The sequence below is a fragment of the Melanostigma gelatinosum genome (genome assembly GCF_949748355.1).
Source record: "Melanostigma gelatinosum genome assembly, chromosome: 18".
Classification (NCBI taxonomy): Eukaryota; Metazoa; Chordata; class Actinopteri; order Perciformes; family Zoarcidae; genus Melanostigma; species Melanostigma gelatinosum.
The window spans coordinates 844,058-860,495 of NC_136651.1; the positions used below are offsets into that span (position 1 = coordinate 844,058).

At 46.7% G+C, this 16,438-nt stretch overlaps 1 protein-coding gene across 1 annotated transcript in view; it reads left to right on the forward strand.

Moving 5' to 3' along the window:
- Positions 1 to 16,438, forward strand: part of LOC306792497 (uncharacterized protein) — a 38,303-nt gene that overhangs the window by 12,647 nt on the left and 9,218 nt on the right. Inside the window, exons 7-11 of the mRNA XM_079289674.1 lie at positions 722 to 1,432; positions 11,184 to 11,359; positions 11,953 to 14,794; positions 15,776 to 15,889; positions 15,980 to 16,093. Coding sequence (XP_079145800.1) covers positions 722 to 1,432; positions 11,184 to 11,359; positions 11,953 to 14,794; positions 15,776 to 15,889; positions 15,980 to 16,093 — 3,957 coding nt within the window. The remainder of the gene's footprint in view (positions 1 to 721; positions 1,433 to 11,183; positions 11,360 to 11,952; positions 14,795 to 15,775; positions 15,890 to 15,979; positions 16,094 to 16,438) is intronic.

Below are 16,438 nucleotides of genomic sequence, written 5' to 3' on the forward strand. Positions count from 1 at the left end.
CTCAAGTCAAGCTAACACCACCCGTCCAACACCACCCGTCCAACACCACCCATATAACACCACCCGTCCAACACCACCCGTCCAACACCACCCATATAACACCACCCGTCCAACACCACCTATATAACACCACCCATATAACACCACCCGTCCAACACCACCCATATAAGTTTGAAGGTTGTTACGGGAATGATGAATAATGATAATATAAACTCACTGAACAGAAATAAACCTCAACAACTTGTAAAACAACTTGTAAGGTGGAACGAGTGTGTCAGTTGCTCTGTTGAGTGACCTGCATTCTCTCTAGTGGCCACCAGGGGGCGACTCCTCTGGTTGTATAGAAGTCTATAGAAAATGACTCTACTTCTCTCTTGATTTATTACCTCAGTAAACATTGTAAACATGAGTTTATGTCTCAATCTCTAGTTTCAAGTCTTCTTCAATACAGCATGATGTTCATTTAGTACATTATGGTCCATTTAGAGTCACACAGACCATAAAGCAGGGGATGCTTTAGGGCGGGGCTACACGGTGATTGACAGGTCGACACCAGAGGCTTCGAAACATCAGTCCACAAACCAACTGGTGACGTCACGATGACTACGTCCACTTCTTATATTCAGTTTATGGTCTAAACATCATGAATAACATGGCCGAGCTTTAACCAGACTGAGGTTTTAAACCCCTGTCTCTTCTTCTCTGTGTCCCTTCCTTACAGCTAAACTACCAGAGCCGACTACTACGAGTCCACCGATGACTCCGGCTGAGTCCACCACTCCAACACCCGGACCCTTAGCTCCTGAAAGAGCTGAAATCCAAACACCAGAGCCTGTCACATATTCCCCCAAAGAGAGACCACACACCTCGCCTCACACAACAGCCTACGTGACCCCCACGGCCATGTTAGACGACTACGCCGACATTGTAGATTTTGACCCGTACAAAGTATGGTCGATACCAGTTTTGCCCCCCATGCAGCTTCCTCCCTTACCAACCAGCATATTGCATCCCCCACAACTTGACACCTTCCACAGGGAACAGGAGGGAGGCCGCGGTGAGGGAGGCAGCAGCGATGGCCGCTCGAGCGGGGCTGAGGTGGGAGCAGCGGTGATCCCGACGCAGCCGAGTTGGCTTCTGGAGACCACCACAGGGTCTGAGCTGGGTGCGAAAACATCGAGACCGTCACAGCTTCTAGACGTCACCGCGGAGGTGGTCGTTCCAGGAATCCACACCCCAGAACCAGGCCTTCCAACCGGGACCAGACAGGTGGGGAAACAACCTGCAGTTGTTTTTAAGGAGGATGTCACCCCTGGAACTACATCGCAGTTTGACTTCCACTCATCACTGGCCATTCCTGTGGATGGGGAGTCTTCAGTCAAACCGCCTTTCCATCTCATCATCGTCAATGTGCACGATCAAAATCAGTCAGGTGAGTTCAGGGGGGGGCACTCATTAAGACTGTTTGGCCGGTTATGAATACGATTCGGAGTGTGATGACTGATGGGACCAAGTTGGTACAAGAAGTTCTGTTACAGTCCAAGTCCGTTAGACTGGGTCTGGTCCAGTCCGGATCTGTCGCTGCCAGTTATTCTCAAAGGTCTTCAACAAGATAGACACGTATCGTTGCGAATGACGAAGACAAGAACATGTGACAGTTGGCGTCCATGTTTGTTTTGGTACAAGAACACGTGACAGTTGGCGTCCATGTTTGTTTTGGTACAAGAACACGTGACAGTTGGCGTCCATGTTTGTTTTGGTACAAGAACACGTGACAGTTGGCGTCCATGTTTGTTTTGGTACAAGAACATGTGACAGTTGGCATCCATGTTTGTTTTGGGACAAGAACACGTGACAGTTGGCGTCCATGTTTGTTTTGGTACAAGAACACGTGACAGTTGGCGTCCATGTTTGTTTTGGTACAAGAACACGTGACAGTTGGCGTCCATGTTTGTTTTGGTACAAGAACACGTGACAGTTGGCGTCCATGTTTGTTTTGGTACAAGAACACGTGACAGTTGGCGTCCATGTTTGTTTTGGTACAAGAACATGTGACAGTTGGCATCCATGTTTGTTTTGGGACAAGAACACGTGACAGTTGACGTCCATGTTTGTTTTGGTACAAGAACACGTGACAGTTGGCGTCCATGTTTGTTTTGGTACAAGAACACGTGACAGTTGGCGTCCATGTTTGTTTTGGTACAAGAACACGTGACAGTTGGCGTCCATGTTTGTTTTGGTACAAGAACACGTGACAGTTGGCGTCCATGTTTGTTTTGGTACAAGAACACGTGACAGTTGACGTCCATGTTTGTAGTTGATTTCAAATAGAAAGTGACAGCCCTATCCCAGGATGATCTTAATACTGGTTCAGGGCCTTTTCCATTCTGGAGAGATTAAAATTCAGATTTAAAGATAGTATATGACCATTTGCATGCCTTTTTCTTGACATGATTTACAGTAAACTGCGTTAACCATAGCGTCAACAGAGAAATATTGTTGGCAGTAACAGTATCGACTCTGTGGAATTTACAGACAGGATTTACAGCAGTTTTCTGTCTGACATCTCTGAGCTGACTGAACTACGACTTGTATTCATATTTCCACGCATGTTTACTGTTATGTATTTCCCCCCTGCACCTTTCACGAGCCTTTTGTGCTTTGGGACCCAACGTTCTCACAGTTCACTTGAAACTGTTCGATCTTTCAGCGAGAACATTTATCTCTCAGCGTTTGTTTAGACTTCACAGTAATCTGCTGTAACCGATTTAGTTGTGTTTGTTCTCCACGAAGGAAACAGCAGAGAGGTTGTTACCTTTTGTATTTGTATGCTGACAAATTCACACACACACACACACATTCTCACTGTTTGCAGAGCCAGATGTGGAAAGTTATGAAATCAGTTTTCTCCGTTCGGCCAATTTTGTTGCTTAACATCTTGTAAACACATCACAGTGTCTCCATTTGGGAAAAGCAGCCTCAAGAATACTCAAATGCATCAGAGAACATTACTCTTTCACTTTTTCTTTCTTTGGTTTTCTCACAAAGACACACTGGTGGTCTGATGGAGTGACTTCTAAAAAGGTTAAACTTTTTGTATGAATATCTGCAGAAAGAGCCACAACCATGAGATCTTCATTGTCTTTCCTCTGGGGAGCCGTCTGAAGTGCCGTAACTAACAACTTCTCCAACAATCTCGGTGCTCTCTTTCTTTCCCCACATCTGTTTGTATTACCACCATGGATGGATTACTGTACCGACTAACCAGGCACAGGCCGGGTGGTCCGAGTACTCAGGGGCCCCAAAGTCCGGGCATCTAGTGACCTCGTAGCAGTCCTCTGTCTAAGGCACTGTAGTGAAGTCTGGGTCATGTTTCTTTTGCTCCTAATCTAAAGGGAACATGTAGTGCTGAGGGAACATGTACCGTAGTGCTGTGTGAACATGTAGTGCTGTTGGAACATGTAGTGCTGAGGGAACATGTACTGCTGTTGGAACATGTAGTGCTGTGGGAACATGTACTGCTGAGGGAACATGTAGTGCTGAGGGAACATGTGCCGTAGTGCTGTGGGAACATGTAGTGCTGTTGGAACATGTCGTGCTGTGGGAACATGTACCGTAGTGCTGAGGGAACATGTAGTGCTGTTGGAACATGTAGTGCTGTTGGAACATGTAGTGCTGTTGGAACATGTAGTGCTGTGGGAACATGTAGTGCTGAGGGAACATGTACTGCTGTTGGAACATGTAGTGCTGTGGGAACATGTACCGTAGTGCTGTTGGAACATGTAGTGCTGTTGGAACATGTACTGCTGTTGGAACATGTAGTGCTGTGGGAACATGTAATGCTGTTGGAACATGTAGTGCTGAGGGAACATGTAGTGCTGTTGGAACATGTAGTGCTGTGGGAACATGTAGTGCTGTGGGAACATGTAGTGCTGTTGGAACATGTAGTGCTGAGGGAACATGTACCGTAGTGCTGTGGGAACATGTAGTGCTGTTGGAACATGTAGTGCTGTGGGAACATGTAGTGCTGAGGGAACATGTAGTGCTGTTGGAACATGTAGTGCTGTTGGAACATGTAGTGCTGTTGGAACATGTAGTGCTGTGGGAACATGTAGTGCTGTGGGAACATGTAGTGCTGTTGGAACATGTAGTGCTGAGGGAACATGTACCGTAGTGCTGTGGGAACATGTAGTGCTGTTGGAACATGTAGTGCTGTGGGAACATGTAGTGCTGAGGGAACATGTAGTGCTGTTGGAACATGTAGTGCTGTTGGAACATGTAGTGCTGTTGGAACATGTAGTGCTGAGGGAACATGTAGTGCTGTTGGAACATGTAATGCTGTTGGAACATGTAGTGCTGAGGGAACATGTAGTGCTGTTGGAACATGTAGTGCTGAGGGAACATGTACCGTAGTGCTGTGGGAACATGTAGTGCTGAGGGAACATGTAGTGCTGTTGGAACATGTAGTGCTGTTGGAACATGTAGTGCTGTTGGAACATGTAGTGCTGATGGAACATGTAGTGCTGTTGGAACATGTCGTGCTGTGGGAACATGTAGTGCTGTTGGAACATGTAGTGCTGAGGGAACATGTAGTGCTGTTGGAACATGTAGTGCTGTGGGAACGTGTAGTGCTGAGGGAACGTGTAGTGCTGAGGGAACGTGTAGTGCCGAGGGAACATGTAGTGCCGTGGGAACATGTAGTGCTGAGGGAACATGTAGTGCTGAGGGAACATGTAGTGCTGTGGGAACATGTAGTGCTGAGGGAACATGTAGTGCTGTGGGAACATGTAGTGCTGAGGGAACATGTAGTGCTGTGGGAACATGTAGTGCTGAGGGAACATGTAGTGCTGAGGGAACATGTAGTGCTGAGGGAACATGTAGTGCTGAGGGAACATGTAGTGCTGAGGGAACATGTAGTATTGAGGGAACATGTAGTGCTGTTGGACCATGTAGTGCTGTGGGAACATGTAGTGCTGTGGGAACATGTAGTGCTGTGGGAACATGTAGTGCTGTGGGAACATGTAGTGCTGTGGGAACATGTAGTGCTGTGGGAACATGTAGTGCTGAGGGAACATGTAGTGCTGTGGGAACATGTAGTGCTGAGGGAACATGTAGTGCTGAGGGAACATGTAGTGATGAGGGAACATGTAGTGCTGAGGGAACATGTAGTGCTGTAGGAACATGTAGTGCTGTGGGAACATGTAGTGCTGTGGGAACATGTAGTGATGAGGGAACATGTAGTGCTGAGGGAACATGTAGTGCTGAGGGAACATGTAGTGCTGAGGGAACATGTAGTATTGAGGGAACATGTAGTGCTGTTGGACCATGTAGTGCTGAGGGAACATGTAGTATTGAGGGAACATGTAGTGCTGAGGGAACATGTAGTGCTGAGGGAACATGTAGTGCTGAGGGAACATGTAGTGCTGAGGGAACATGTAGTATTGAGGGAACATGTAGTGCTGTTGGAACATGTAGTGCTGTTGGAACATGTAGTGCTGTTGGAACATGTAGTGCTGAGGGAACATGTAGTGCTGTTGGAACATGTCATGCTGTGGGAACATGTAGTGCTGTTGGAACATGTAGTGCTGAGGGAACATGTAGTGCTGTTGGAACATGTAGTGCTGTGGGAACGTGTAGTGCTGAGGGAACGTGTAGTGCTGAGGGAACGTGTAGTGCCGAGGGAACATGTAGTGCTGTGGGAACATGTAGTGCTGAGGGAACATGTAGTGCTGTGGGAACATGTAGTGCTGAGGGAACATGTAGTGCTGTGGGAACATGTAGTGCTGAGGGAACATGTAGTGCTGTGGGAACATGTAGTGCTGAGGGAACATGTAGTGCTGAGGGAACATGTAGTGCTGAGGGAACATGTAGTATTGAGGGAACATGTAGTGCTGTTGGACCATGTAGTGCTGTGGGAACATGTAGTGCTGTGGGAACATGTAGTGCTGTGGGAACATGTAGTGCTGTGGGAACATGTAGTGCTGTGGGAACATGTAGTGCTGTGGGAACATGTAGTGCTGAGGGAACATGTAGTGCTGAGGGAACATGTAGTGCTGAGGGAACATGTAGTGCTGTGGGAACATGTAGTGATGAGGGAACATGTAGTGCTGAGGGAACATGTAGTGCTGTGGGAACATGTAGTGATGAGGGAACATGTAGTGCTGAGGGAACATGTAGTGCTGTAGGAACATGTAGTGCTGTGGGAACATGTAGTGCTGAGGGAACATGTAGTGCTGAGGGAACATGTAGTGCTGTGGGAACATGTAGTGATGAGGGAACATGTAGTGCTGAGGGAACATGTAGTGCTGAGGGAACATGTAGTATTGAGGGAACATGTAGTGCTGTTGGACCATGTAGTGCTGAGGGAACATGTAGTATTGAGGGAACATGTAGTGCTGAGGGAACATGTAGTGCTGAGGGAACATGTAGTGCTGAGGGAACATGTAGTGCTGAGGGAACATGTAGTGCTGAGGGAACATGTAGTGCTGAGGGAACATGTAGTATTGAGGGAACATGTAGTGCTGAGGGAACATGTAGTGCTGAGGGAACATGTAGTGCTGAGGGAACATGTAGTGATGAGGGAACATGTAGTGCTGAGGGAACATGTAGTGCTGTAGGAACATGTAGTGCTGAGGGAACATGTAGTGCTGAGGGAACATGTAGTATTGAGGGAACATGTAGTGCTGAGGGAACATGTAGTGCTGAGGGAACATGTAGTATTGAGGGAACATGTAGTGCTGAGGGAACATGTAGTGCTGAGGGAACATGTAGTATTGAGGGAACATGTAGTGCTGAGGGAACATGTAGTGCTGAGGGAACATGTAGTGCTGAGGGAACATGTAGTGCTGAGGGAACATGTAGTGCTGAGGGAACATGTAGTATTGAGGGAACATGTAGTGCTGAGGGAACATGTAGTGCTGAGGGAACATGTAGTGCTGAGGGAACATGTAGTATTGAGGGAACATGTAGTGCTGAGGGAACATGTAGTGCTGTGGGAACATGTAGTGATGAGGGAACATGTAGTGCTGAGGGAACATGTAGTGCTGAGGGAACATGTAGTGCTGTGTTGGGTACCCGCTCAGTCCAGTGGTGCCATCCTCCAGGAGTCGTGTTTGTTATTGAAACGTTGAAGGCATATTCTGTTGCAGAGGTGATCATCACACGGAGGCCCACCGACTCTCTGTTCACACGTCTCCAGGAAATTAGGAAAACTGAATCATAGATTGTTTCGTGCGGTATCGAGCTCCGAGTCACACGAAGGATTTTTGTTTTTTACTTGGTTAGCTAGTTACATTCGTTTGGTTCAAAAGAAGGAGCTCATGATCTGGTCACTTCTGTTCGTGCTCACACAAGAAGACTGAACTCAGGTCTTAGTCCGGGAGCCAAAGCCTGATTTTTTGATGAACCTTGTTTTGTCGGATAAAGTTTTTTTTTTTTCTGTTTCTTGTAGCTTAGGGGTACCTCTTCAAAATCCAGGAGGGTGCTCGGTGATATCCCTTGAGCATTTTGAGATATTAACCCTTTCATGGCCAAATCACTAAAATCACACAAAAACCAAGATTCATGACATTTCATGCAATATATTGAAGTAACAAATCAAATTAGCTTTTTCTAGTGTTTATTCATACAAAGGGTGATGTAAAAATGTCTTGCACTACAAATCTATGAATATTAACCCTTTCAGGCCATGCCAGCAAAACCGTTTTGGTAGCAGGAGTTATTTTCAACATTACACAACTTGAATGAAACTTTAGTGACTTCCTTTTTTTTTTACAATGTTTATTTTGATTTTAGAAATTTAAGACATAACAAGACAATAAGGACAAAATACAATACCAATACCAAACAGAATAACACTCAAAAACAACAGCAGTAACTTCCTGGTTAGGACACATCTTGCAGTCTGGTATTAGGATCTTGAGCATCCTACCATGAAACATGCACAGAACATTGTGCATGGCAAACCATGCTCTTTACAGCTGCATTTCTTGGAGTTGCAAGGGGTGTTACTCTTGCAGCCACATCGGATCATCTTTAGAATATAGTCTGGCACAAGTTTGGTGTCCTCTGGTAGGTGGGTTGGAATTAGTGACCTGTTGCATTTGTCTTTCTTCCATCCAAATTCCTCCGGGTTCTGTACTATTGACTGATTCATATTGAGGTTTCGCCACAGGTATGCTTGGAAGTGGGCCCTCTTAACATTTTCAACGAATGCTTCCTTTGTTGGAGGTAGAGCAGCTAGATTAGGTGCAGACATGTGGCCTTTCCCATTCTTTTTTCCCCAGACAAGTAGCCTTGTGTGCGACATGTCTGTGCTCTCTGTTACGCCATAACAGGCTGAGATAAAGGCAGTGGCTTGATTAAGGACTTGCTGGAATGGTGCATCCAAATTGCCAATGGCCGATAGGTCGTAACCAGCTTTCAGGGCTTTGATGACAGAGCCTTTCCCCACCCCGTAGTAAGACGCTACAGTGTCACATCCCGAAATGGCATGGGCTGGTAAAAGATGTTCAACAATTTGTGTCTGCTTGGCCAGTGTTGACTTGATGTCCACTATTACTCTTTCCTTTCGTGGGGATTCCATGATGAGGGGTACATCCAGCCTTGCCTCATGGTAATGGTGAAGGAGTAGGACAAACACATCTGTATCATCTGAAACCACAGTGATTTGATGGGCTTCTCCAGCACACCTCAGGACCTGTTGGACAATGATGGTGTCAGCTTCTTCTTGTTGATTTTCTAGATCATATCGGGTCAACTTTTCTTCCATGCTGATCTCGATGGGACATGGGTCCTCACCTGTCACCACCAACTTGTGTTTTTTTGTGCTCTGTAGATGGAATAGCCTGTCTTTGCTCAGTTCATCACATAGTAATCTGTTCAGCTGTTTCTTGTTTTCAATGGAGGACAGGACAACCTTCTGAGCCGGTAGCTTGGTTGTTAGGAGAAGATGATGTTTCTTGATGACCAATGTCTCCCTGACATCTCTAGTGACGGACTTGATGCTGTAGTCGTAGTATCTGTCAAAGATAAGGTAGACATCACTCTCTAGCAGGTATGAAGTTAGCCGTGCCTTGACATTCTTGATGAAATCAGCTACAGTGCCATCAGCTGGCCAGTGAATGGTCCAAAGAAGCGCTGACCCATCAATGACAGTGATGTCTGCATCACCGGCTTTCCTCTTTGAGACTTCCACCTGGAGTGACTTCTTCAATGTGGACTTGCCTTTGCAAAGTCGCATTCCTTCCTCTGTAAACATGGCAGTTGGGACTGGTGCCAGCTCGTAGGCAAGAACATCCTTCACGTCAACACTGCGGTCACTGGAGAACAGTGCGATGACCCTTGAGTAGATTACATTTATATCACACAAGTTGGAGTCTCCAACCTGGATGGATTTCTTTGTTAGTGTCATTGTTTTCACTTTCTTTGAGATGGTGGAGTAGAATCCCTCAGGCAAGGTCTTTTCAAAATGTTCTAACATGGCCTCTCCAATCTGCACGGCATTGTCTACATTGACAGGTGGTGGGGCTATCTTCCCGCTGGTGATGTTCACAATGCTGTCTGCTGGATGTTCGTAGGGTTCCAATGGATGGAGGCAGGCATCCAGTTTCTGACAAAGTCTAGCCCTGTCCAACTTTTATGGCATTTCAATGTGGTTTCATTGTTGTTATCTAATGCTTCTTGAAGCTCAAAGTGTTTTTCATCCCCATATATCTTACTACACTGGATAATGTTTGTTATTCTGACTGGTCCTGAAGATATCAATGGTTCCGTCTTCGCTTGGCAGTTGAACTTCCAAGTGAAGTAACACTCCTCAGGCACTGGATCCATAACCAACTCTGTAAATAAAATGTTAAAATTTGTTAATATATAAAAAAGGGTTTATACATTTCCCTGTGTGATTTTCACTAAAATGTTGTCTCGATCAGCAGACTTACTCAATTGAACAGCTTGTTATTCTCTTCGCAGGTGAACCTCCAACAGAACACTTCTGAATCCATAACCAATCTCACTGCCAGCTTTTACAGTGTTTTTACCTTGTTTTTTGATGGCAGCTGTTGTAAGCAGTGACCAGTTGTAAACAAAAAATGGTCTTAAACGAAGCACATGGCTGTCTTGTAATTGGAAAAAAACAAAAATGTGACAATACAGGCATACACAGACACAATGCACTCACTATATGAATTAACTGAGTGTTTTTAGCTTGTAATAATCACTGTAGGCAACAAATTATATGCATTTAAATCAAGTATATTGCATGAAATATCATAAATCTAGTTTTTGCATGATTTTGGGCAAGAAGGGGTTAATATCTGAAAATGCTCAAGGGATATCACCGAGCACCCTCTTGTATTTTGAATACGTATCCCTAAGCTACAAGAAACAGCAAAGAAAAAAACTTTATCCGACAAAACAAGGTTCGACCCCACGGCTCCCGGACTATCTGTGTTTACGTCACTCTTTCTCTCCCAGTTCCCATGATATGGGTTCCATGTGTAGCATGAAGTCTTAATGAAGACACACAAGCGTGCATTGTTTGAGAGCGGCCCCCCGGCAGCGACTGACCTTCAGCACAAAACTCACTGATGACATCCAGTTCAGCACCTCGGCTTGTTTTAATAAACATCAGCAGTGAGGAGCTCTGAGAAAGACGTCTTTATGCCGTTATTCTGACCGCTATGAGTCAGTAAACCAGAGGCTGGAAGGTTCCTGGTTGAATTCTTGGTGTTGTTTGACTCTGTTGAGTTAGTAAAGTATGAGTAAAGTCACTTTGTTATACTGTCGATGGATCCTGGTCCCTGTCTCTCAAGTTCATTATGAGTCACTCTGGTTTCTCCAGAGGAAATACGGTATTTTTATGTAAAGTATTCATTTTGCAAAAACGTAGGCAACCTCATGTTAAGATTTCGGTTGAGTTTGGGGAACTAATGATTATTTTCATTGTTGTTTAATCTGCTGATCTTCTCTATTATAGATCAAAAGTGTCGTCTTTATAAAACATATCCGTCGTCGTCTTTTATTACATAGAGAAATATTACAAGCCGCACATCCAATGCTGTCAATCAATGGAGGAATAAAGTAACAAGACGCTCCTGTCGTTGGCTTTGTTTGTTGTCTGCGTTTGTTGTACTTGTGTGCGTGACTTTGCCGTCTCATTTTGTCCGTTTCCTGTTTGTCTCTAGTTTCCGACATCCTGGACCTCCTGAACCAGCCTGTACTGGGCCCCCAGTTCCCCCAGATCACAGACCTCTCTCAGGGGACCAGTGAAGCGGTCCAGGGCAGCGGAGAGGTGGATTCTCAGGAGGTCTCTCCCATCGACCTGCCTCCGAGTGTCAGCTTCATCAATGGCAAACACGAGGTACCGACCACACTGGGGGGTTGTTAATGAACACGTAATTCATCTTTTAATTGGGTCCATAAATGAATGTTGACGTGCATGTTCTCGTGGTTTGATCAAGCGGTTTCGTTTCTACATGCACTAAATATTCGTGTTTTTGCCTTTATTCCAAAAAAGACAAATTTCCAACGAAGCTGTTCACTTGAATGATGAACATTATTATTCCACTAATGTTGCTGTTTGTACGCAGCCTCTGATTAACATGGCCGCTGGTGGACGTACGTTAATCTGAAGATAGTCCATTTGGAATAAATCTTAACTCCGATTATCCAAATGGATACTTTACTGACATGACATATTCTGAGTAACAGCAGAATGTTCGTGTGCATATCAAAGCATCTCAAGTCTTTGAGTAAGACTTTGATTTAAAATAGTTACCAACATGTGGCCATTCATCAGCGCTTCACATTATTGTTTAGTTTTTATACGTTGACTAAAAGGATACTTCTTTTCCTCAAAGTATTGACCTGACAATTATACTTTTAATTAATTGTTTTGATTTTTTTGGTTTCTTTTATGAAATTAACTAAAAAACTCTTCTCTGATCCAATCAGGTGACATTTGAGCCAGAGCTGCCGGAGGAAGCCAGAGGAGATCAGTTTGAGACGGCCACACCTGTCCAGTTAGAGGAGGTGGAGGAGACGGAGGAGGACGAGAGCGTGACTCCTTTTGACTATGGGGTCATAGAAGTCCACACAGAGGAGACGCCTACAGAGGAGACATCTGCAGAGGGGACATCTGCAAAGGAGACGCCTACAGAGGAGACGCCTACAAAGGAGACGCCTACAGAGGAGACGCCTACAAAGGAGATTCCTAGAAAAGAGATGCTTACAAAAGAGACGCCTACAAAGGAGATTCCTAGAAAAGAGATGCTTACAAAAGAGACGCCTACAAAGGAGATTCCTAGAAAAGAGATGCTTACAAAAGAGACGCCTGCAGAGGAGACGCCTACAGAGGAGACTCCTGCAGAGGGGACATCTGCAAAGGAGACGCCTACAAAGGAGATTCCTAGAAAAGAGATGCTTACAAAAGAGACGCCTGCAGAGGAGACGCCTGCAGAGGAGACACCTACAAAGGAGACACCTGCAAAGGAGACACCTACAGAGGAGACTCCTGCAAAGGAGACGCCTACAGAGGAGACTCCTACAAAGGAGACGCCTACAGAGGAGACGCCTACAAAGGAGACACCTGCAAAGGAGACACCTACAGAGGAGACTCCTGCAAAGGAGACAGCTGCAAAGGAGACACCTGCAAAGGAGAAACCTGCAGATGAGACGCCTACAAAGGAGATTCCTAGAAAAGAGATGCTTACAAAAGAGACGCCTGCAGAGGAGACGCCTGCAGAGGAGACACCTACAGAGGAGACGCCTACAAAGGAGACACCTACAAAGGAGACACCTACAGAGGAGACGCCTACAAAGGAGACACCTGCAAAGGAGACACCTACAGAGGAGACTCCTGCAAAGGAGACAGCTGCAAAGGAGACGCCTGCAAAGGAGACGCCTACAGAGGAGACGCCTACAAAGGAGACGCCTACAGAGGAGACGCCTACAGAGGAGACGCCTACAAAGGAGACGCCTACAAAGGAGACACCTACAAAGGAGACGCCTACAGAGGAGACACCTACAGAGGAGACGCCTACAGAGGAGACGCCTACAAAGGAGACGCCTACAAAGGAGACGCCTACAAAGGAGACGCCTACAGAGGAGACGCCTACAGAGGAGACGCCTACAGAGGAGACGCCTACAGAGGAGACGCCTACAGAGGAGACGCCTACAAAGGGGACGCCTACAGAGAAGACGCCTACAGAGGAGACGCCTACAGAGGAGACTCCTGTAGAGGAGACTCCTGTAGAGGAGACGCCTGCAAAGGAGACGCCTGCAAAGGAGACGCCTGCAAAGGAGACACCTACAGAGGAGACGCCTGCAAAGGAGACGCCTGCAAAGGAGACACCTACAGAGGAGACGCCTGCAAAGGAGACGCCTGCAAAGGAGACACCTACAGAGGAGACGCCTACAAAGGAGATTCCTAGACAAGAGATGCTTACAAAAGAGACACTTTCAGAGGAGACGCCTGCAGAGGAGACACCTACAGAGGACACCAGTGACAGAGTCCCTCATCATACGGTCACATACCCAGACGTTGTCCCTGATGACTTTGAAGGAGTCAAAACTCAAGAAGCAGGTGATCAGACGGCAACAAGACCCACCACCACGACCCCACACACTCTCCCCATCTCATCACCACCAGGCCTGGTGTCCCCCGGTGTGTCTCAGCCTGTCTCCACCTACGAGGACATGGAGGGCTCCGCGGGCCGCGGTGACGATGACGAGGCTGGCGCCGTTCCTGAGGGCTCCGCAGACGGCGCCGCTCGTGAGGGCTCCGCAGACGGCGGCGCTCCTGAGGGCTCCGCAGACGGCGCCGCTCCTGAGGGCTCCGCAGACGGCGGCGCTCGTGAGGGCTCCGCAGACGGCGCCGCTCCTGAGGGCTCCGCAGACGGCGGCGCTCGTGAGGGCTCCGCAGACGGCGGCGCTCGTGAGAGCTCCGCAGACGGTGGCGCTCGTGAGGGCTCCGCAGACGGCGGCGCTCGTGAGGGCTCCGCAGACGGCGGCGCTCGTGAGGGCTCCGCAGACGGCGCCGCAGATGGCGCCGCGCCCACACCGGCTGCAGGAAGCCAGTCCGCCGTCATGACCGACGAGACAGAAATGGGTGCCACGGAGCCTCCTACTTTTGTCCCTGAAACACCGGAAACCACCACACAGACCCGGACGGAAGACTCCGAAGGGTCGGCGTCCGGAGAAGACGAGGCCTCGGGACAAGACCCTCCAGAGACGCCCGGCTTCACCGGCACGCCACCGCCGGTTTACTCCACCACCTTCCACACCCAGCGACCTGAACCTGCTGACCCGGTCACAGAGGCGGGCTCAGGTGCAGAGCAGCTGTCCGGAGAGGGGGAGGTTTCTGGGACACAGGGTGGTCCGGTTGACCCTAAAGAGGTCACTGTTACCGGTTTACCAGATGTGGCAGCTGTTGGAGACCGAACCACACTTCCCACAGACATGACCCTCCACGCCCTCGCTGCCACAGATGATAAGAAACATCCCGCTGTTACCTCTGAGCCCACAACCACTGAAGACCACCACCAACCTGGCGCCGCGCAGTCCACCACGAGCTCCTCGCAGTACGTCACCTCGCCCTTGTACACTTTCGACCATAAGACCCACTCCGTCCCCCAGTCTGACCCCGCTGCCACCCCTCTGCCCGGGGAGGACTTTGTGGACTCTCGTCTGGTGGAGGCGCTCCCACAGACACCAGGAGAGACCTCGACCACGGAGCGGCCGGAGAGCAGCACCGACTCGGCGGATTCTGTGGAGGTCAGCACGGTGGACGTCAGAGGTACATGAACTTCTTCTTCAGTGGTTTTTACAGCAGCTTACTGGTTTACCTCCAGTCTACCCGTCTGATACGGAGCCAGGAAGTGAAATCACTTGCCAATCAACCAATCAATATATCAACCAATCAACCAATCAACTAATCAACTAATCAACCAATCAATCATTCAACCATTCAATCAATCAATCAATCAACCAATCAACCAATCAACCATTCAATCATTCAATCATTCAAACAATCAACCAATCAACCATTCAACCATTCAACCATTCAATCATTCAATCATTCAACCAATCAACCAATCAATCAATCAACCAATCAATCAATCAACCAATCAATCATTCAACCATTCAATCATTCAATCAATCAACCATTCAACCATTCAACCATTCAATCATTCAATCATTCAACCAATCAACCAATCAACCATTCAACCATTCAATCATTCAATCATTCAATCATTCAACCAATCAACCATTCAACCATTCAATCATTCAGTCAGTCAGTCAAGTTTTGAAACAGATCAAAATGTAATTTAAAGTGCTTTACAAATGATTGATGAGCCAAATATAGAGAGCTTAAGAGACTAATGCACAACAAATTAAGTTAAGAAAATAAATAAGCGGCGAAATAGATCGACACATTTATAAATAAATAAGTAAATAAAATACATATACATAAATAAGTGAATGCATTGATCATGGTAAAGCAGTAAAATGTAATTGAAATAAAATATAAATATGTATAGATACTAAACAACAGCATAAAAACACGTTAGACATTATATAACATCAGATGTTCTTTATGAGTAAAATGTTCAAAACACGACATAAAAGCCTGATTGAATAAATGTGTTTTCAGTTTACTGGTTCATAAACTAACAAATACTTCTGAGAGACGGTCTGTTAATGTCGTGCCTACAAACATTAACTTTGAATCAATACTTAAACTAACATGTATTTACATCATCGTGTCCTTACGTAGATCTGCTGCCGTGCTCTACCAATGTGTGTCACAATGGAGGCTCCTGCTACCAGAAGAACACACAAAACATCTGCGTCTGTGCATCTGGATACACTGGGAGGCACTGTGAAACAGGTACACACACACACACACACACTTAAACAGCTGACCACATTGACCCCGTGCTGACAGATGAGTGATGCTCATAATACTTGTGTTGTGCAGAGGTGGATGAGTGCCAGTCTAACCCCTGTCTGAATGGAGCCACCTGCCTGGATGGAGTGGACTCCTTCACCTGTCTCTGCCTGCCGAGCTACTCCGGAGAGCTCTGTCAGCAAGGTGAGCTGCACCTGATGGACGAAGTGCTGCTGTCAGCAGAAACACGAACAAACTCAAGGCAACGCTGCAGACTGTGAGAGATGATCATTGAAACGGCCGTTATTGAGATAAACGATAAGATAGGCTACGCTACACTATCATACGATACCATAAACGATAAACGATGAGATAGGCTACGCTATCATACGATACCATAAACGATAAGATATGCTACGCTACGCTATCATACGATACCATAAACGATAAGATAGGCTACGCTACGCTATCATATGATACCATAAACGATAAACGATGAGATAGGCTACGCTATCATACGATACCATAAACGATAAGATAGGCTACGCT